General features: G+C 39.5%; 1 protein-coding gene across 22 annotated transcripts in view; it reads left to right on the forward strand.

The window, feature by feature from the left end:
* The first annotated feature begins 1,536 nt into the window (after positions 1-1,536).
* SCEL (sciellin) overlaps positions 1,537-21,449 on the forward strand; it is a 111,888-nt gene continuing 91,975 nt past the window's right edge. For all 22 annotated transcript variants that reach the window (XM_005586042.5, XM_005586043.5, XM_045376899.3 and 19 more), the window contains exons 1-3: positions 1,537-1,655; positions 20,532-20,593; positions 21,275-21,392. In XM_005586042.5, the coding sequence (XP_005586099.3) occupies positions 20,551-20,593; positions 21,275-21,392 (161 nt within the window). In that variant the 5' untranslated portion in view covers positions 1,537-1,655; positions 20,532-20,550. The remainder of the gene's footprint in view (positions 1,656-20,531; positions 20,594-21,274; positions 21,393-21,449) is intronic.

Genomic DNA, 21,449 nt, shown 5'->3' on the forward strand with positions numbered 1-21,449 from the left:
GCTAAGCTTCCTCAAAGCCTCTTTGGCACTTACGGAAGTTGCATTTCAAAACCTGTAACAGGAGTCCCCACCTAGGATGGCTCTTCAGTGCTACTCCTTCCTCCCAGTAGAAGCAACCTTTGTTTTTGTTTGTTTGTTTTGTTTTTTGTTTATTGAGATAGGGTCTCACTCTGTCACCCAGACTGGAATGCGGTGGTGTGATCACAGCTCACTGTGGCTTGGTCCTTCCATGCTCAAGAGACTCTCCTGCCTCAGCCTCCTGAGTAACTGGGAACAAATACATGCACTATCACACCCAGCTGATATTTTATTTTCAGTAGAGATGAGATCTCTCTCACTGTGTTGCCCGGTTTGTCTCAAACTTCTTGGCTCAAGTGATCTTCCCACCTTGGCCTCCCAAAGTGCAAATGAAAGCCACTGCAACTGGCCAGAAGCAGCCTTTGACATTGGGTCTACTGCTGCCCTCAGTTATGAGAGAAGTTTCAACCATCCTTTTCACATTTTTTTTTTTTTTTTTTTCTGCGAGAGTCTCACTCTGTTGTCTAGGCTAGAGTGCAGTGACATAATCTTGGCTCACTGTAACCTCCACCTCCCTGGTTCAAGTGATTCTCCTGCCTCCTCCTGCCAGAGTGGATGAATGGTTCTTCTTGACCATCTAATCACTGTCTACTAAGACTTTAAAACTCTGCATCAACATCACCTTCCAGGTTCTTCCTTCTCTCCCCTATGCGATGCCTGGCATTGAAAATTTCTGTCTATGACTTTATCATGGTATGTTACTGTTATTAAATATAGCTGGGGTTACAGGTGTGCGCCATCACACCCAGCTAATTTCTGTATTTTTAGTAGAGACAGGATTTTACCATGTTGGCCAGGCTGATCTTGAACTCCTGATCTCAGGTGATCCGCCTGCCTCCACCTCCCAAAGTTCAGGTATGAGCCACCACGCCTGGCCCTTTTTCACATTTTTTTATACATGGATAAATAAGATAGAGATTAGAATTCTTATGTGCTAGGTGTATTTTCCCTTTGATAGTTTTACAAAATATTCTAGGTGTAGAATGTTTGGAACAGACTTCTTTCGTGTTTTCTGATCCTAGGGTTCCTGGGTTTTTGAGAACTTGTTTGTCTTGAAGTTTCCTTTAAGCCATGTACTCCTTGCATGCTTGTCTGTGCCCCTGCCTTCCAGGTACTGTGGGCATATGGGGGTTCCTTCTATTGAGTTTTCAGTTTTATTTTTTGAAAGAGAATGCAAAATAGATTGGGTCCTATGCCACCTTGTCAGTGATATGGTTGTGCATATTGTTGATATCAGTTAAAGGGCAATCACAGGAGCGTATCTATATATATATATATTTGCATAACAAGGCCGTAAGTTAAAGAATTCACCAAACAAAGGCCGTAGGTTCACGAGTGAGACTGTTTTAATTGAACTGGTATTTGTACAAGGTGACACCCTGTTGCATACCACAGACCTCCTCCCTGAGTGACTCAGCCGCTGAGAAAGAAACCTCTGAACTGTTCATTAATACAGTCAGGTAGAGGTTGAGACTCCACTGAATAAACTCTAGGTTCCCATTTCTTTCAGTCAGATCCTCCCAGGGAATCACTACAGGCCGGTTAGCCAAAAAGTCCTGGTTTTCTGCTCAATAGAGGTAAGTTGAATTATACTTGCAAACAGAAATACATCTGCTGTATGTGCACAGCTTTCTCTGTGTTCCTTTCAAATGATTAAAATTAGAACTTACAGTATTATCTTTGTCTTTTCTTCCTATAAATTTTGACAGCCTCCAGCTGACTGTTAGCTCTGCTCTTCCTTGCTGTACTTTTAGGCCACATTGCATTGAACTTCTTGGCAACTTTACACATTACGGGCATCACAGAAATGAGCACCTATTTGATTTTCTGGGTGGGAGCTGTCAGCTGGTGAATCCTGCCACACAAAGGATAATAAATTATTTAAGCGAAGGGACCAGCACCTGCTGGTTTATTTTCTCAAGTGACTATACAAACATTTTTTAAAGGAACTTTCTGTTTTCATAAATGATGCTTTTAGTGAAATAGTGAACTCAAATATTGCTTTATAGTTAATAAGTCATATTTTTTCTCTACTGCTAAAAATATTGCAAGTTGTTGAGCTATGAGAGAGAGAGGTTTATTTTTATGAGGTTTTTGTCTCCACCCTATCTTCCCCAAATAAGAAAATTGCCATTTCTTACTTGAAAGTACCAAGGAGTAAAGGCAGGGTGTGGGGGCAGAATAGGGGTATATATGATCTGTGGGCATCTGGCCAACTTCTCTACAGTATATTCTGCATTCTAACCTAAGGAGTGATTAATATATATGGGGGCAATTTTCAAACTTTATTCATAGCCTAGTCCTGAAAAACCAGTTTTGGGAGACTTTTGGTAAGGATAGAAGAGTTCTTTTGTAATTAATAGTTAAGCTGACTTGTCTGGTTTGTGTTTTTTTTTTTTTTTTAATCATTTCTATTTATGATACAGAGCTGTGGAATTCAAATGCAGGGGCCACTCACAGCTTGCAAATTGCAGGTCTGTGTCCTCCAGAGAGGCGCCCCCACAGCATACTTGGCTCTATCTTTAGTACTTGAGTTCTCATGGCTTCCTATTGCTGACCAGGTCACCTGCAGTCTGAGAGGGGTTTAGGCACACCAGTGCTCAGTGCTCATTTCCCAGAGGTTTACCGAAGAATTTTATAACTTGGCTTTCAAGTGTTTATAGTAACCAGAAAACTAAAGCATAGCATGTGTGGGTAATTTTATTTTTCATAAAATGTGATTACATTTAAAACTGTCTTTCACTTCCACAGTTTATAACGTAGATATAGCCTTCCTAATATTTGCGGTGCTCCAGTGTTTAAAGTATCAGAAACATCAATTTGAGAAAACTGAGAAATGACAACAGTAAAAATTTTAGTAAAACATTCAGATGATCCTAAATGTTGGGATATGCAGAGAATGCCAACAACAGGTCAGAATTTTTATTGGAATGTTAGCTTCGTGTAAATCTTAGATCTAATTGACTGAATATTTCAACTGAAATGGAGCATAGGCCCATCTAGTCTAATGCCTGAATTTTCTAGATGAGAAAAACAAAGCATAAATGTTAAGTAACTTGTGAAGATCAGAGTAGCAGAACCAGAACATGAAGCCAAATTGCTTGTCTTTTGTCTTACTGAATTTTCTCAATATTTTTTTCAAATACTTTTTATTATAAAATATGTAGTAGCAATAAACGAACCACACTCCATCACAGACTGTGGTTATCCAGCAATATGTGGAAATATTATACTGTGTATGGTGTGACTAAGACATAATGGAAGACATAGACATATGTTTCCAACTTGTGGCTTGTGGAATCAGTGTTGCCATTTATTATATTTATGAGATTTTCATCTCAGGATCCAGTAGCCCCTCAGCAGGGAGGGGATCTGATGTATGTGTGTTAGCTGTGGTCTGTACAATCAGAACACCCTCGCCCCGAATGCCATTCTGTAGGTGATGCTTACCTGACTGCCTTCTCAGACTACCAGAATTATGATGAAATACCTGAGAGGTTCATATTCCTGGGGACTATGTAAACAAAACAAAGAATATGTTTTGAATGACTGAGCTCATACTGTGGAATGAACTAAGCAGTCAACTTAAGCAAACATTGTTTAACTGAGAGCATCCTATATGGTTCAGGCATCAACTCCCACCATTTCTTAAGAGTGAGGGGATCAAATCTTTGGCCCTGCAGTCCAAGGGAAATCTTTATTGGTTTCACTTGGCTTCACTTTCTGTCATTATCCTGCTTCTAGACCATTTGTTGATCATTTTCCATTTGCTCTGGCTAGGGACTTTGAAATAAAGATTTTTATATATTAATTGCTGCATACATAGCTGGAGTTGTTCCAAGTTCACTTCTGAATCAAAAGTCATTTTTGTTGTTGCTTTTTTTTTTTTTTGAGATGGAGTCTCGCTCTTTTTGCCAGCCTGGAGTGCAATGGCACGATCTTGGCTCACTGCAGCCTCCGCCTCCCATGTTCAAGTGATTCTCCTGCCTTAGCTTCTCGAGTAGCTGGGACTACACGTGTGCACCTGACTAATTTTTGTATTTTTAGTAGAGACGGGGTTTCACCATATTGGCCAGGCTGGTCTCGAACTCCTGACCTCAGGTGATATACACGCCTCGGCCTCCCAAAGTGCTGGGATTACAGGCATAACCAATGCACCTGGCCTTAATCAAAAGTCTTTATCAGTTATATTCCTTAAGTGTTTCCAGCTTACCACTGTACAAATGGTAAACTGTGATTTTTCCACGAACTTGTGATTTTGGGGCTTGGGAGAAGCTCTTCCTTACATGGATGCTTTGCCAAATGACAGCTACATTTACTAGACTTTCATTTCATGTTGATTACTAAATTTTTTAAGGATATGAGTCATCTTTTTATTGTAATACTTAACTGGAAGAGTGAATTTTATAGCTATCTATTAAATGACAACTGGTTTGCTTCTAGATACAAGAACTGATCGTCCTGAATCCTCATTGTAATAGTATAATTGAGAGCTCTAAAAATCTAAATAATTTATTCTTTGTCTGTAGACCCAAGTTTCCCTGACTCTAAAATGTGATTACGTATCCTTCATATGAAACCTCCTGGGGAAAGACAGTGAACTATAAGCCATGTTTTTCAAATTGAGATATATACATCCCAGGAGACTGTGTCAATATTCTAGAAAATGCAATACAATTATGAAATAAGCATGGCACATGTCTGTATGGGGAGCTAATTTTTGTTAAAAAACTTTGGAGAAAACTATCCCTACTGCCCTGCCCTCTCGCCAGTTCTCCCCAGGGTTCCCTCTTTTGTAATTAGAAATGCTGTGTGTAAAAGTTTAAAAGAAATTTGTATACAAATTCATGCAGGGATCTGAAATCTAGATAGACTTGAATTTGAACCACGATCCCATGTGGACAAACGGTGACATGTATGAGTATGTCTAACTCACAGCACCAGCAGATAAAAAGAAAAACTAGGATTCTTGCTGAATAATTAATAGATACATAAAGTTATATAATGGTGTATTATATACATATTTTATAATATACATAGCATATTACATAATGGGACACATATGTATAATATGACTCACAATAGCACAAAAATATAGAAATCTAGAAAAAATCTCTACAAGAAAAATTTAAAATCCAGATTTAAAAAATAACAACATTTTATAGTAAGACATAAAGGTCAAAGTTGACCTTAAATGTCAGTTCTTCCCAAACTCTTTTATAGAATCTGTACAATTTTAGTCAAAAGTTCCAAGAATATTTATTTTGGAACCTTAGACAATAATTTAAAGTTATCTTAAAGAAATGAATAAATGAGAATAGCTGATAGAATTTCTAAAAAGGAAATTAATGAAGGGTGCTGTGCTACTAGATATTAAAAATGTATGTATCAGAAAAACACAATAATAAAAGTAGCTTGTTTTTATTGTAAGAAACTAAAGACAGATTTCTTGAGAAAAACAGCCACAAAGCACATTTGAGAATATGTAAGAATTTAAAGTGTGACAAAGGATGAATCATGTATCAATGAGAAAGGGAGTTATTCTCCCATTACCAAAGTAAATCCACATGGATTAGAGAGATTACATAAAACAACAAAATATATTGTAAAAATTAAAAGAAAAGTAAATATTTAGTTAACCTCATGTTTGTCCAACAAATATTCCTCTAGAACTGATTATGTACCAGGTACTGTGATAAGTTTTGAAAATCAACTGTGGAGAAGATGGGCTTCGCCACTACTCTTAAGATGTACAGTGTGTGAGTGTGTGCGAGTGTGAGTGTGTGAGTATGTGTGTATATGCGCGTGTTGGGGGTGGGGGAAGATTATTTAGCCACACACACAGACAGTCTTAGGTGATGTTATGGAAAGAAACTCTTTGCTATTTGAACACACAGTAGGGCTCATAACTTAGCCTGGGGAGGAAGGAGTGGGGCAAGTGGCGATGGCATCATGGAATGATTCCTGGAGGATATAGAATGTGTGATCTGGAAGGTGAATGGAAGTCTTTCCTGAAGGAAAAGGAGGGGTTGAGGGAAGTTCAGAAAGAAGAGTGTTTCAGGCATAGATAGAATAAGCAATAGCTCACAGGTGATCAAAAGGATGGAGCACCAGACACTGGAAGGAGTTGCTATGGCTGAAGCCAGAGTGTGAGTGGGGAGCGGGAAGCAATGAGGCTGGAGAGTATGGCCTTGTTAAAAATTCGATTTTATCCTGACAGAAATGGAACACCCCTGAACAGCTTTAAGCAAGGTGATGACTACTTTGGCACCAGTGAGGAGAATGGATTAAAATTGAGGAAGTCTGGAGACTGAGAATGTAGCTGGGAAGCCGTTGGAATAGTCAGGAGATTATGGTAGTTTGAATTGGTGTCTTGGAAATAGAAAGATACATAACAAGAGATATTGAGTTATAGGACTTGACGATTGCTTGGACTTCGAGGTCAGAAAGAAGATTGATGGATGGTCTACAAAGATGGCTTTTAAAGAGTGAAAGTGGAAGAAATTATAAAGGGAAAAATAGGGAATGCAAAATCGAAAGCTCCTGATACAAAATTATAATTAGAAGCTAAATGAAAAACTAGGAAAGTAAAGATGAATGTTCCTGACATATAAAGAAAATGAGAAATCAGTAAGAAATATATAATAATTGTCAATGGATAATTTATAAAATAAGCAAAAAATGCCCTGTAAAGTGAAGACAAATATGCAAGTAAAACAAAATGATTCTACTTTCACTTATTATGTTATTAAAAAGATTAATGAATGATAATTCTAAATGCTGGCAAATGCATAGACACTCATGCTGCTGGTGGATGATAAACTACTATACGATTTATGGAAAGAAACTGGACAATAGGGATCAATAATATTTTAGAAATAATACATCTTGGCAAGCAATTGCACTTCTAGGATCCATTCAAAGAAAATAATCAGATACTTGGTGAAAGACTTTTATATGGTTTTTTAGAAACAACAGAGGAATGATGTTACATTAATAAATAAAATGGGCTGGGCGCGGTGGCTCACATCTGTAATCCCAGCACTTTGGGAGGCTGAGGCAGGCGGATCATGAGGTCAGGAAATCGAGACCATCCTGATTAACACGGTGAAACCCTGTCTCTACTAAAAATATAAAAAATTAGCCGGGTGTGGTGGCGGGCGCCTGTAGTCCCAGCTACTCGGGAGGCTGAGGTGGGAGAATGGCGTGAACCCAAGAGGCAGAGCTTGCCGTGAGCCAAGATCGCACCACTGCACTCCATCCAGCCTGGGTGACAGAGCAACACTCCGTCTCAAAAAAAAAATAAAAAATAAAAAATAAATAAATACATAAATAAATAGATAAACAAAATGAGATATTTTGTAGCTGCAAAATAAATATTTAAATATTCTTAAATGGCATTGGAAAAATGCATATCAGTAGGCTCTAAGTGGGCAAAGAAAAACCCTGGAAGAAAATTGCTGTGATTGATTAAAGGTGTCTGATTTTTTTTTTCTTTCTTTATGCTTTCTTGTATTTTCCACATTTTATATATACTTTCTTGTATTTCCACATAAGTTCTAAATATAATGAGAAAGATTTATATTGTGTAAAATTGGGATAGAGAATAGCTACATGCCAGAGCTTTCGTGAATATGAAATCCAGTAAAGTATTTAAGATAACTAACAGGGTTTTGGCTCATAGTCTATGGTCAAAATTTGAGTTTTTAGTCATTTAACTTGTATTTTCAGCTAGAACTGAAAATAGCCCCTCGTGGGGCTCAGGTGATAGATAACTTTTATTGGATAGCTTTTTTAATCAATGAATGTTAGACCAGTGTTTTTTGTAAAATGAAATAAATAATTATAGGTCACTATTCACATTAAAGCTTACTGTTATCATTCTGCAGAAAAGATGGGCCATAAGAAAAAGAGCTGGTGAGGGTTGCGTATTAAAAACCAGAATCAGGCAGAGGCAGGTGGATCACGAGGTCAGGAGTTCGAGACCAGCCTGACCAACATGGTGAAACTCCGTCTCTACTAAAAATACAAAAATTAGCCAGGCATGGTGGTGCGTGCCTATAATCCCAGCTACTCAGGAGGCTGAGGCAGGAGAATAGCTTGAACCCCAGAGGTGGAGGTTGCAGTGAGCCGAGATCATGCCATTGCACTCCAGCCTGGGCTACAGAGCAAGATTCCATCTCAACAAGCAAACAAACAAACCCCAGAATCAACAGTGAGAAAATTGTATGGTAGGGTCTTTCATTTGTGCTACATTCTGGACTCTGTTTCACCATCAGTAAACAAGTTTCCCAATGCTAAGCTTAGATTGTGAGGTTGCGTGACTGAAGAAATAGCTGCTTTCTAACCATCGCAGAAGGCTAAATGAATCTCAGCCTAATGATTTTTGGATTTCCTTTTAGGCTGTGTATTCAGGCTAAACACAGTTGTTTGTTTCTGAGAGATCATTTAAAAATGGATTTAAATAGATTTGTTAATATTACACTTCATGAAGCACTGTTTGTTTTCCCCTTACATATATTTCTTGTACTTTTAGGTGGTAATTAGTTGTTTGATGGTTTGTTTTATTTATCTTCCAAAAAATAATGCTTCTGGTTATTGGTCTGTAATTATAGAGCCCCTCTTATACTTCTACTGAAAATGGTTTTATGGCATTTGTCCTTTTCCAGTTCCTAGGGATTTTCGCTGTTTCATTGATTTCTGGGAAACAAGTAGTGGTGGGGTTGGCACTGTTACTGCGCCCTGAAACCCTCAGGACATTTTCAGAAGCAAAAGTGAATACCACCAGGGCGATTTGCCACCCTGTGTCATTTTCTAGACCCCTTTTCTGTATTTGTTCACTTATTCTACTTTAGCTTTTTTGCATTCTCCATCACTAAAGAGATTTGCCCTGGGCAACTATTGACATTTGGTCTTTCATAAAGATAGTAATTTATAAAAATATACTAGAAGCTTGATAAATTGATTGAAAGATTTTGGTTTAGTTAAAATATCCAAATGTCACTCTATGTAGATCTCATGATACTTTGGTAAAATGGTCAAAGAAAGTCTGCTCCAATTCTTCTTTGCTGTTGAGCTCCACCATGGATCTCTATTGTTGCCATCTTTATGTCCATGAGTACCCAATGTTTAGTTCCCACTTATAAGGGGAAACACTTGGTATTTGGTTTTCTGTTTCTGCATTAATTCGCTTAGGATAATGACCTCCAGCTGCATCCATATTGTTGCAAAGAACATGGTTTCATTCTTTTTTTATTCACCACTTTTTAGTCTAGTAAATTTCTTCCTGTTAATTCCTTTTTGTTTCTCGGGCTTCTGAGATAGGTACTCTCGTGTCAGGTTGATTTGAGTTTGAAACTCAACTGGGCGATTCACTAGTTATGTAACCTCAGGCAAACTAGTCATCTTGAGACTCTTTCCAGAAAAAAAAAAAAACTGCCTACATTTCGCCCACTGCCCACATTTCCAACTCCTGCCCTATCCTTCTGCAAAAAGACTCTGACTTCACTGAAACCATTCATCATTAAGTTTCATGTAAAGAACAAGTATAATAATAGTAACAACCTAAAGGCATGTAAGGCTTAAATGAGACAACACCTGTGAAATATAAGCTCAAAATAGTTATTATTATTGTGGGACCCCAAATCTAAACAGTCAGAATTGAAGTCCTCGTTTTTTCTCTTTTCTTCCATCATCCTTTATTTTGCTAATTTAGTTTCTGCTGCACTTTTTTTTGTTTTTCTTTTCTGCCTTATTTCTCCTATTCCTTTTCCTCTATGAGCCCTTCTTTAACCAATTTTAGTTTCTTTGTTCACACAATCTTTCTTAAGAGAAGGTTAGCAGGGAGTGCTAAAGACTTCCTCAGGTAAGCCAAGAGGCGTTATGTCCTTGGGTGGGAAGGGAAGAGTGAGATTTTAAAAGTCTTCATGCTGAGAGAACCCAAAAGATGACGAAGATTCTAGCTGAGCTGGGAACTGGCCCAGGAAATTCTTGGCACTGGGACAGGAAGAGCGGGGCTGCGATCGTGCTGGGGGACTGAAGTGAAAGTTGGCTCAGGGAATTATTGGCATGGGGACAAGAGGAGCTGGGGCTCAGATTGGGCTGGTGGGGGGAGCGGCAATTGGGTCACCTAATGGACGTAAATGCTCCCAGAGGAAGTGCTCTTATTAGAGATAGAAAATACTGAAGGAAATTGATTAAGGGCATGGAGAGATGAGGAGAAGCTGAAAAGAAGACAAATGTAAGAAATAGGAGATGCTGATAGTTTCAAATGCATACGAAAAGAGCTAAGAAAGTTGATTGATTTCATGATTTAGAACTTGAGCAGTGATTTCATGTAAAACCTAAAGACAAATGTCCTTGGGCAGAAGCAGTAGGCAGCAGATAAAACTAGCTGTTTCTGGTGTTTGGCCACAAAGAGGAAATGAAAGATGGGCCAGTAATTGAAAATATTTTTTCCCTCTCTCCTCATAGACTTTGACTTTGTGATTTCACATCATAATTTTCAACACATGCATTCAGTGCTTCATAGGTAAATGGTTTTCTACTTCCCAGCATAGGAGAGACAGCGTTCACACATCTTTTCTCATAATATTACACTTCTAAAACACAGTTGCTGGTGTCTGTAATCAGTAGGCATATGTACTGGCAACAGTCTTTTGAGAAGCCAAGATTAGAGTTTCATCTTTTTTGTGAGAAGCTAAAAACCTAATTGGAATGAAACTGAAATGTGGCGCTTAGAAATAAATCCAATCAGCTGAACTGGAGTCCAGTCGGGAACCATGTCAAGCCACTTCTGGCTGCAGTGTGGTCATCGGAGAGTGAGTTTTGAGGCTGAGCTGTCAGGAAATGTTGGGGCCGTCATTCATTCCTGCTGTTCCTCTCACCTGTTCTCCCATGAGCATCCATCATCTGGGACTCCAAGCATTTCTCTGAGTGCCTGATATGGGTCATATCACATGGCACTTTGAGGTACATATAGTATCACTTACGGAAAAGAGCTCTGGCGCTGCAGTCACACACACCTAACTGCAGTTTCTGATTCTTCCTCTAACTGTGTACTTTGGGCAGGTTATTTCACCTCTCCGAGGTTTGGACTCCCATAATTATAGATAATAGTACTGACCTGGAAGGATTAAATAAGACAATGTGCATAAAACATGTGGTACAGCAGGTGGTACATGGTAGGGGCTTAACATGTGACCCTTCTTGCTAGGAACATTGAACACATATGTTTTGTTGATACAAGAATCACACATCCTTGCAATTACATGTGAATTTTGAGGAGTGACATTCACCACTACCAAAACTAGAAAGAAAAAAAAAAAAGAATCACACATATCATTTGTAGACTCCTGTCAACTTTTGGACCTTTTATTTGCTGCATGATGGCTTCGTGACATGGAGGAAGAGCATTAGGCTTAAGTAACAAAAAAAAAAAAAAAAAAGAAAGAAAAAGAAAAAAGAAAAGGAAAATAAATCTCTTAAACAAACGAGGAGGTTTATTTTTCTCTTGGAAGGAGAAACTCAGAGATAGATAATACAGGGCTCTTGTGGCAACTCTATGACACTGTCAAGGAACCAGGTCCCTTCTAACTTCCTGCTCTGCTATTTTTCGTGTGTGAATTTAGTCCCTATGGTTGCCCACAGTCCCTAAGGTCCAAGAGGACTGCTCCTCCCTCCTGCAAGCCAACTTAGTTTCAGAAAAGAGTGGAGGAGCACAAAAGCACACATTCTTCCCAGGGACTTCCACTTCAATTGTAATAGTCAGAACTACAAATGTGTCTACTGCTAGCTTCAGAGAGCCTGAGAAATGTGGCTTTAGCTATCAGTAAGAAAGAAGGGGAGAATGGATATCAGATATGCCGTCATTGTCTGCTATAAGTCTCTACTTGGAAATCTCCAGATCATCATGACTGGACCTTTCCTTACTGTCCTCTCCCATTGGAACATACCGCCCCCAGCCCCCCCCCCAAATTTAAGATAAATCTTAAACATTAAAAAAAATGTGAGTAACATTTGTAATTTTAAAGAGAGAGGCATGGCATTCTGGAATAATTCGTAAAATAAAAATTTAGATTTACCCCAAAATCTACAGTAATGATTACTAACTGTTTTAAGAATGAAAATTCATTTTTAAAATAAAAACATTCATGATGTTTTACATATAAGACTAATTATATTTTCAGTAATTTACTGGTTGACAAAAGGGTATGATGGATTTGGTATAAAAATGCTTGGATGCTGAGTGCAAAAGGATTTGCAAGCAGACCCTTTGCAATGAACTCAGTGCCACTGCCTTCCATCCCTCACTCCCTCATCCTCTGCCCATCTGGAGGTCTGCACCCAGGGTTATGTACCATACTGGGAGGGCTGAAGTCTTAATCAACTCTCGGATCATCAGAAATTCCTGCAAAAAGATGTGTAGAGGAAAACAGGTATCTCTTCATCATTTTATGTTTAGGGATAGCTCCAATCAGACCCAGCATTCTGCCATAGGGTCTGATATATTCATGCTTTTGTCAGCTAGGTGTTTTCCTGAAGACCTGGTTAAATGAAAACCAGTGAAATAAGACGTTTGAACAAGCTCATGGGCCTTACCCTCTTTCTCTCTGTTAATGACTAGCCCCAGGTATCCTATAGACACCCCCACTGGCTTCATCCCAAAACTTCTGGGATATTCCCTAAGAATAGTTTCTGGTAAACCCACTTTCTTTCTCTGGGACATCCCAGCTGCCTCTTCCATAGTACATAGCTCTTTGGCCAAAAACCCAGATGGTTGCTGTGTTTTAAATTTTCTTTGGTATTCTACCCATATCCCACCTCAGTCCTCCTCTGACCTAGGCTTCTGCTGCCCTTTTAGGGTCTGCGAGGTAGGGAGGAAAGTTCAAACAATAAAATGCTTTAGATGATTTTATAGGAATTTGTAATTTACAAAGCATTATCTCATTTAATTTCCATAACAACCTTTTAAGATTGCTATAACTTCCTCTTTGCAGAGGCAGAAGCAGAGACTTGGTCCAAGTAGCTAATGAGTGATGAAGCTGGGACACACACAATCTGGGACTTTCTTGCTCAAGGGCTGTCAATCATTTTTCCTCCTATGCTACTGCAAACACATTAGGTTGTCACCTGTTCAGGCACATTTTACTTCAGATTGGCTAGTAGACAGAAAGATCCTGAGGCCTTGAAGGTCAGATGAATTTTGAGGGTTTGAGGGAGATGGAAAGTTCTGGAGCATAAAGGGAAGCTAAGGATAAGATGTAATGGGGAAAAGAAGGGTGTTGACATTAAGATGGGCAGGAAGTCTGTATAAAGATCAGCGTGTATCTTTAACTCTCTGATAGGATTTGGCTCTGTGTCCCCACTCAAATCTCACCTTGAATTGTGAGAGTCCCCACATGTCGTGGGAGGGACTTGGTGGGATATAATTTAATCACGGGGGTGGGGTTTTTCTCATGCTGTTCTCGTGATAGTGAATAAGTCTCGTGAGATCTGATGGCTTTATGAAGGGCAGTTCCCCTGCACATGCTCTCTTGCCTGCCCTCATGTAAGATGTGACTTTGCTTATCATTTGCCTTCTACCATCGTCGTGAGGTCTCCCCAGACATGTGGAACTGTGAGCCAATTAAACTTCTTTCCTTTATAAATTACCCAGTCTGGGGTATGTCTTTATTAGCAGCATGAGAACAGACTAATACACTTTCTAAAAGAAAATAAGGGAAATTTTCACAAGCAGAGGATATTTGTTCAGGGAGGCTGGCATAAGTAGCATGAGTAGAAGAATATGGCATGCATAAGATAAATTTATGTGTTTTAATGAGTGTAAGTATGTTTTCTAAAAACTGAATTCTAATTTTATAGCTATAGGGATAGCTCTTTATGTTGTATACTTATAAGTAAATTATTTATATATAGACTGTATTTACTAACTATATACTACATATGTAGTTTATGTATTTTATCTTTTATTGATATAAAATATTTTACATATTTGTGGTATACATGTGTGTTACATGCATAGGGTGTATAGTGATCGTGTCAAGGTATCCATTACCTGAATGTTTAACGTTTTTATGCATTAGCTTCATTTTGAGTCTTCTGGTTACTTTGAAATATACGTAATGTTGTTGCTTACTCACCCTAGCCTGATATCAAACATTAGAGCTATTACTCATAACCAACCTCTCTTCATTCCCCTTTCCACCCATACTCCTACCTGTCTCTGGTATCTATCATTCTACTCTCCACTTCTATGAGATTAAGTTTTTTAGCTCCCACATATGAATGAGAACACGCAGCACTTGTCCTTCTGTGCATGGCTTATTTCACTTAACATAGTGTCCTCTGGTTCCATCCATGTTGCTACAAATGACAGGATCTCATTCTTTTTTATGGTCGAAGAGTATTCCACTGTGTATAGTTCCATTGTGCATATATACCCTATTTGCTTTATCCATTTGTCTGTTGATGGGCACTTAGGTTGATTCAATATCTTTGCTATTGTGAATAGTGCTGCAATAAACACGTGAGTGCAGGTATCCCTTTAATATACTGATTTCTTTTCTTTGGGATAGATACCTAGCAGTGGGATTGCTGGATCGTATGGTAGTTCTATTTTTAGTTTTTTGAGAAATGTTCACACTATTTTGCATAGAGGTTGTACTAATTAATATTCCCACCAACAGTGTATGAGAGTTCTCTTTTCTCTGCATCCTTGCCAGCATCTGTCATTTTGGTCCTTTTAATAATAGTCATTCTAACTGGGGTAAGATGGTATCTCATTTAGTTTCGATTTGCCTTTCTTTGATGATTAGTGGTGTTGAGCATTTTACCTGTTAACTATTTGTATGTCTTTATATGTAATATATATTTTAAAATAGCATGTGCTCAATTGAAATAACAGAACACACTACCCAATGGTTCCATGTTTTGGTAACATGGTAGAATATCACATTCTCTTATTGTCACATAATCTGCTATACCCCATTGTTAATTCACATAGACATGCTCTTGCCTGGGATTGACTTTATCCTTGCAACTCTCATTCTGCTTTCCTGTACAATAGGATGACTCTTCTTAAACCACAAGTGGGAACTAAGATCCAATCAGAAGACAGAAAGTTTTAAACTAGGATGTTCCTGAATATGTGTGTTTATATTATTTATGTGGTTTCTGTTTGTGAGTTCCACAGAAGCCTAGGCCTGCTTGTCTCTATTGTATAAATTTGACAGCTTCTTGCATAGTTCAGGGTCAGAGAGCATATTTTCAGGCCACAATGATGAATGATCCATGGGTCACTCACGGCACCAGTTTAACATTTAGGAGTTGATACAGATGCATACCAGGGAGGGCTCAATTGTTAGCGGTGTATGGAGGTGCACAAATCCTCATGGGACTGGGATAATCTTGTGAAATATAATCTGATTGCATTTTATTCTGGCAAAACCACACGGGACATATAAGAGTGTCTTTTCTGCCTCTCTAGCTCAAAGACGGCCTGGCCTGCTGCCAGTTTTTGTTTCTGGAGTTGAGATATAATTTACATACCATAAAATTCACCATTTTAAAGTGTAAAATTCAGTGCTTTTTAAAAAATGTATTCACAGCTGGGTGCGGTGACTCACACCTGTAATCCCAGCACTTTGGGAGGCTAAGGCAGGTGGATTGCTTGAGGCCAGGACTTTGAGAACAGCCTGGCCAACATGGCAAAACTCCATGTCTACTAAAAACACAAAAATCAGCCAGACGTGGTGGCACACACCAAGCTACTCAGGAGGCTGAGGCACGAGAATTGCTTGAACCCAGGAGGCAGAAGTTGCAGTGAGGTGAGATCGTGCCACAGCACTCCAGCCTGGGTGAAGAGTGAGACTCTGTCTAAAAAAAATATATATGGATAGATAGATATTATTAATATAATAAATATAAAATATATAATATGACATATTATTTTATATTTATCATATTATAATAATTACATATTACATATTATATTATTAAATATATATTATATTTATTATTTAATAAATATGTAATATATAATATATAATATATAATTTTATATTTATTATGTTATATATATATTCGCAAGATTGTGCAACCATCACCACCATCTAATTCCAGAGTATTTTAATTTTACCCCAAAAAGAAACCCATTCCCTTTAGCAGTCACTCTTCATTCACCTCTCCCCCTAACCCCTGGAAAACACTAATCCACTTTCTTTTCTATGGATGTGACTGTTCTGTACGTTTCATATCAATGGAACCGTACAGTGTGTCCTCTTCTGTGCCTGGCTTCTTTCATTTAGCTTAATGTTTCAAGTTTCATTCACGTTGTAGGATGCATCAGTGTTTTGTTCCCTTTTATGCTGAGTAATATTCTGTTGCACAGAGATACCATGCTGTGTATCCATTCATCCACTGATGGACATTTGGGTCATTTCTACTTTTTGGCTGTTATGTGCTACCATGACCATTCACGTACAAGTTTTTGTGTGGACATGTTTTTAACCTAAGGAATATTGGGGAATACACAGAGAAGCCTGTCCTGTGAAGGTTTGTTTGTTGCAGCAGTTCATTGAGAGGCTGCCCTGGTACCAAGCACTTGACGGAGGTCATGGGACTTCCAAGGAGTGAGATGCCCAGCACCAGGCAAGCCCCTGCATCCACGTTCCTGCTCTCGTTCTAACACCAGGGCAGCAGCCTAGTCTTGCAGTGACTACTGATGGGCATTAGTGCTGTTTGCTGAGGAGGGCGTGGCTTGGTTTGGAAGCCCGACACAGCCCCTTAACACCTTGGACATGTTTCATCCTCTCTCTGAGCTCCAGTAGTCTGACCTGGGAGTTGGAGGTACCAAGAGCCACCCCGCAGAGTTTATGTGAAAAATGAGAGACAATGCTTCGGAGGTACCCTGTTCAGGGCAGGGACTCGACCTGTGGATCTTTATTCTAATAGCAATTATCCTGTGCAATAAACCATTTGAAGACACGGAGGGCACAGATCAGGTGCAGTGTGGACCAAAGCTCTTTGAATGACTTGGCTATCTTATAACTCTTCAAATTACTTTTTTCATAAGGATTCCATAGTTTGCTCAGGCTGTTATAACAAAATACCACAGATAGGTGACTTAAATAACAGAAAATCATTGTCTCACAGTTGTGGGGCCTGGGCATCCAAGATCAAGGTATTGGCAGATTTGGATTTCTCCTGAGGCCTCTCTCCTTGGCCTGCAGATGGCCACCTTCTTACTGTATCCTCAAAGTGGCCTTTCCTCTGCTGTCTCTTTGTGTTTCTAAATTTTCTCTTCTTACAGGGTCACCAGTCAGGTTGAATTAATGCCCACCCTAAGGACATTGTTTTAACTTAATCACCTCTTTTTTATTTATTTATTTTATTTATATTTTATTATACTTCTAGATTATATGGCACAACGTGCAGGTTTGTTACATATGTATACATGTGCCGTGTTGGTGTGCTGTACCCATTAACTCGTCATTTACATTAGGTATATCTCCTAATGCTGTCCCTCCCCTCTCTCCCCACCCCACAACAGGCCCGGGTGTGTGATGTTCCCCTTCCTGTGTCCAAGTGTTCTCATTGTTCAATTCTCACCTATGAGTGAGAACAGGCGGTGTTTGGTTTTCTGTTCTCGCGATAGTTTGCTCAGGGGCATGGATGTAACTTAATCACCCCTTTAAAGGCCCTATCTTCAAATATAGTCACTTTCTGAGATACAAGCGATGGAAACTTCAACATATGAATTTTGGAGGAACATGACTTGGCCAGTAACAAGCACCCGGGGAAGACCTACTCTTTCCCAGCTGCTGGGAATAGAAGGAAAACATTTAGGCCTTGCCCACTAGAAACACAGTCTCTTGGGAGGGACAGAAAAATAAGCAGGTAATTGTAAAACACCCTTTCTCCATTTACCCTGTCTTTTGTCTCACAATTGCATTACTGTCTCTGCCGATGTATCACTAATTATGCAATCAGCATTTTGACCACCTGAGAATTCTAGTGCAATCAACTGAGAACTCTCCAGGTCTTTATCGGCTAAGAGGAAAAAAAATATATCAGAGCCCATTTAGAAACAGGAAAAAGGTTAGCCAAAAGTCCTGAGACACACTCCCAGAGAGAGGCAAAATAGTCACTAGTTGAGCTTTAAGTTTGCCTTTAGGTGCTTCTTTACCTTCATTTTACCAGAGGTTATCTATGCAGCCTCTAAACATAGCCAGCCAGGGGATCCCTGACACTTCTGGTGTGCCCAGCTGCCCAAGTTCAAGTCTGTTCCATCGCATCCCACATCCAACCATACCTCTCCTATGTCTTTGCTCTCTGCTTGCCAAGGTAATGGAGTATGGAGTTAAAAATTATCAAGCACCTACTGTGTGCTGGGCAATAATTAGACACTTTACATATATTATCTAGTAATATTTGAACCTCATAATGTTCCTATTTCATCTCATTATACAAATAAGAGACCTGAGCTAATAACATACCTAAGGTGACACAGTCAGTAAACAGCATCACTTAGATGCAGTTCTTTCTAACTCCACTAAGACCTTCAGAATCAGCTATTCATGCAGCGAACAGCTGCTGGTCCCTGAGAAGGTAATGGTCATGATGAATACATTGGTTCTTAATCCACGTCTTAGGTTAGGTTTCCCAGAAGCCATTTCTGAGAGGCATTTGGGTGCTTTTGAGTTATTGAGGGTGTGCTTTCAGGAGAGAGGCAGGGGAAGGCCAGGGAAGGAAGTGAGCAAGGATGTGCACTCTGCTGGCTGATCTACAGCCAGATCCCAGCTCTGAAGTGCAAGTCACTGGATAAAATTGATTCTATCTTGAGGCAAAGGACTGACTTTTTTTATCCCGGTCAGTCAGCCACCGGCTCCAGGTTGTAGTGAGTGGGGAGGCTGTGCAACCAGCCAGGCAGAGTGAAGGGCAAATCCTCAGGGAAGGTGCAGTCATGAGCCTGTAGCTGCCAAGCTTCAGACTGGTGAGGGGGAGCTGGTCTGGACACTTACAGCCTCCACCTCTGATCTTCTGCAGTGCTACTGACATTCTAAGAAGCGACCCCAAGGAAAATAATACCTTGACCCAGAGAAGTGTGTCTTTTCTGCTTCAGGTCCTATGGCAAGTTGTTGCAGGAAATACTTTCGCATTAGAGGATAGGAAGTGGGGGCTTTTAGAACCCCAAGTTATACCTATAGACAGTTGTCCGATAATATTTCCTTAAGTCCAATAGCATTTGATCATTTAACAAAGTGGGTTTTTTGTGTACATTATTCATTTGATCATCACAGCAACTTAGGAAGTAGATGGCAGGTTTCAATAGCTTCATTTTGCAGGGAGATTAAGTGGTTCATTTTCCAGACATTGAGTGTGATAAATATGGACCTAAAACTTGCTTCTGACTTGAGCTTGAATGCCCCTCCTATGTTCCATGCACAGTCTGGGTGAGATGGACACTGGAAAGGACATAATAACCCCACCTAGGGTGACCAGCCATCCAGGTTTGCCCAGGACTTTTCTGGTTTCCACTTTCAGGAAGACGCAGGGTTAACTCAGGCGCACAAAGGCCCACAATACATTTATGATCCACAAAAGCATTCTCATTTTTATTTCTTTCAATAACAGAAGAAAAATATTGATAGAACAATAATAATAATGAAGTCAGCCAGGATCATATTCATACTAACATAGTCATAAGATATAATTTTAAATTTGTGTGTGTGTGTATGTCTGTGTGAGTAAGAAGGGACCCTGAAGGCAAAAGTGCCTAGGACCCACAAAGTCATAATTCAGTTCTGGGGAACTGGATCAGTCCTGGGCAGACTGGTGCTGTGGGTTACCTTAACCCCTTAACACCAGAAGAGTAGTTCAGAAACTTTGAGTTTTTCATGTGGCAGTTGCCTAAAATCACCAATGCTTCTCAAAGTCTGTGATTTCCATGTGCCTGGTTGCTTTCCTTCTAATTACACAGCAATTTCCTGAGTTTGCTTTGGCTTTTTTCAGGAAGGAGCTGAGGAGCCCTTCTTTGGGCATTCACAGTGTGCTGTGGGTTCAGCACAATCTCTCTCTCTCCCTCTTGACCATGACCAGACACTTGTCTAACTCATTTTTCTGCCCCCAGCACCAGGCTCAGTGCCAGGGACAGTGTAAGCATTCCATGCGTAATTATTGATTGAACACATGAATTAATTGATGGCCTGATTCTACCAATTGCTTATGATATAACGCTGGAATCACAAAACGCCCTGGGCCTCATTTTCTCCATCTGTAAAACAAATATGTTGGAAGAGATGAACTTTCAGGGGCATTTTATGTCATGCATTTGTTATGACAGACCATGTGACTATCACTGTCATTGAAAAGTGAATCTCAGTCATGAAACAGTCACTTACGGGTTCTTAGAGTCATTGTTGTGCTTTCTCTATTTCCCATTTTTCTTTTAGGTCCTTACTGGAAGGCAGCATGTCCAATGTTACCTTGAGAAAAATGTCTCCCACAGGAAATGGTAATGTACATGAGTTTCTCTTACTCAGAAAACTTTAAAATTTCAGTAAAACAACTCACAGATCTCAGTTCTTTAATACAGACATTGAATGCTGAGAAACAACAGTCTAATTTAATTAGCATTGCAAAGTTAGGCTTAAGAAAAAGTATACATGCCACAGCTTTTAGTCATGTAATTGGAATTCATTTTTTAAAAATCAATAAAAATATCTTTTTAAAAAAAATATGACCTTCTTTGTGTTTGGCTCTTACAGAATAAAAGAATTAAGTTACTTAGAATCAAATGACCAGGACTTATTGACTATTACTAGGTATTATAAAAACAGTCTTTTGTGGGCTTCCAAGGTATATTTCTTATGGGGTAAAATGGCCAGCCCACTAAATCCTGGCTCAGTTTATCCCAGGCTGGGAGTTCTCCTTTCCCAGGAACTGGATGGGGCCTCATAAGTGGCACTGGCAGTTTCAGTTGGCACCTGAGCAGCTTTGTGTGTTATCTTTGGTGATAGGGTGTGGGATCTGTTCTTTCTTGCTGGTGCATCCTACTTTGAATCAGTACTGGACTTGCCAGCCTAGAAGATTGATGCTGGCCAATCAGTTGTGCCTCTCAGGATTTTCAGGTTACCAAGCCCACGCTCAACTCCACACTATTACATCTTCCAGTCTTTCATGTTTCTGTTGATAGAGATGAAGAGCACCACTCTGGGAACCACACGGAAGCAGCAGGATTTTCAGGAGGTGAACAAAAGAAGAACTTTCTTACAGGATAACAGTTGGATAAAGAAACGCCCTGAAGAAGAAAAGTAAGCTGGTGTGGAGCGTGGTGGGTGGATGGAGGGGCAGAGAGAGGCATTCTCTGT

The sequence above is a fragment of the Macaca fascicularis genome, chromosome 17 (assembly GCF_037993035.2).
Source record: "Macaca fascicularis isolate 582-1 chromosome 17, T2T-MFA8v1.1".
NCBI lineage: Eukaryota > Metazoa > Chordata > Mammalia > Primates > Cercopithecidae > Macaca > Macaca fascicularis.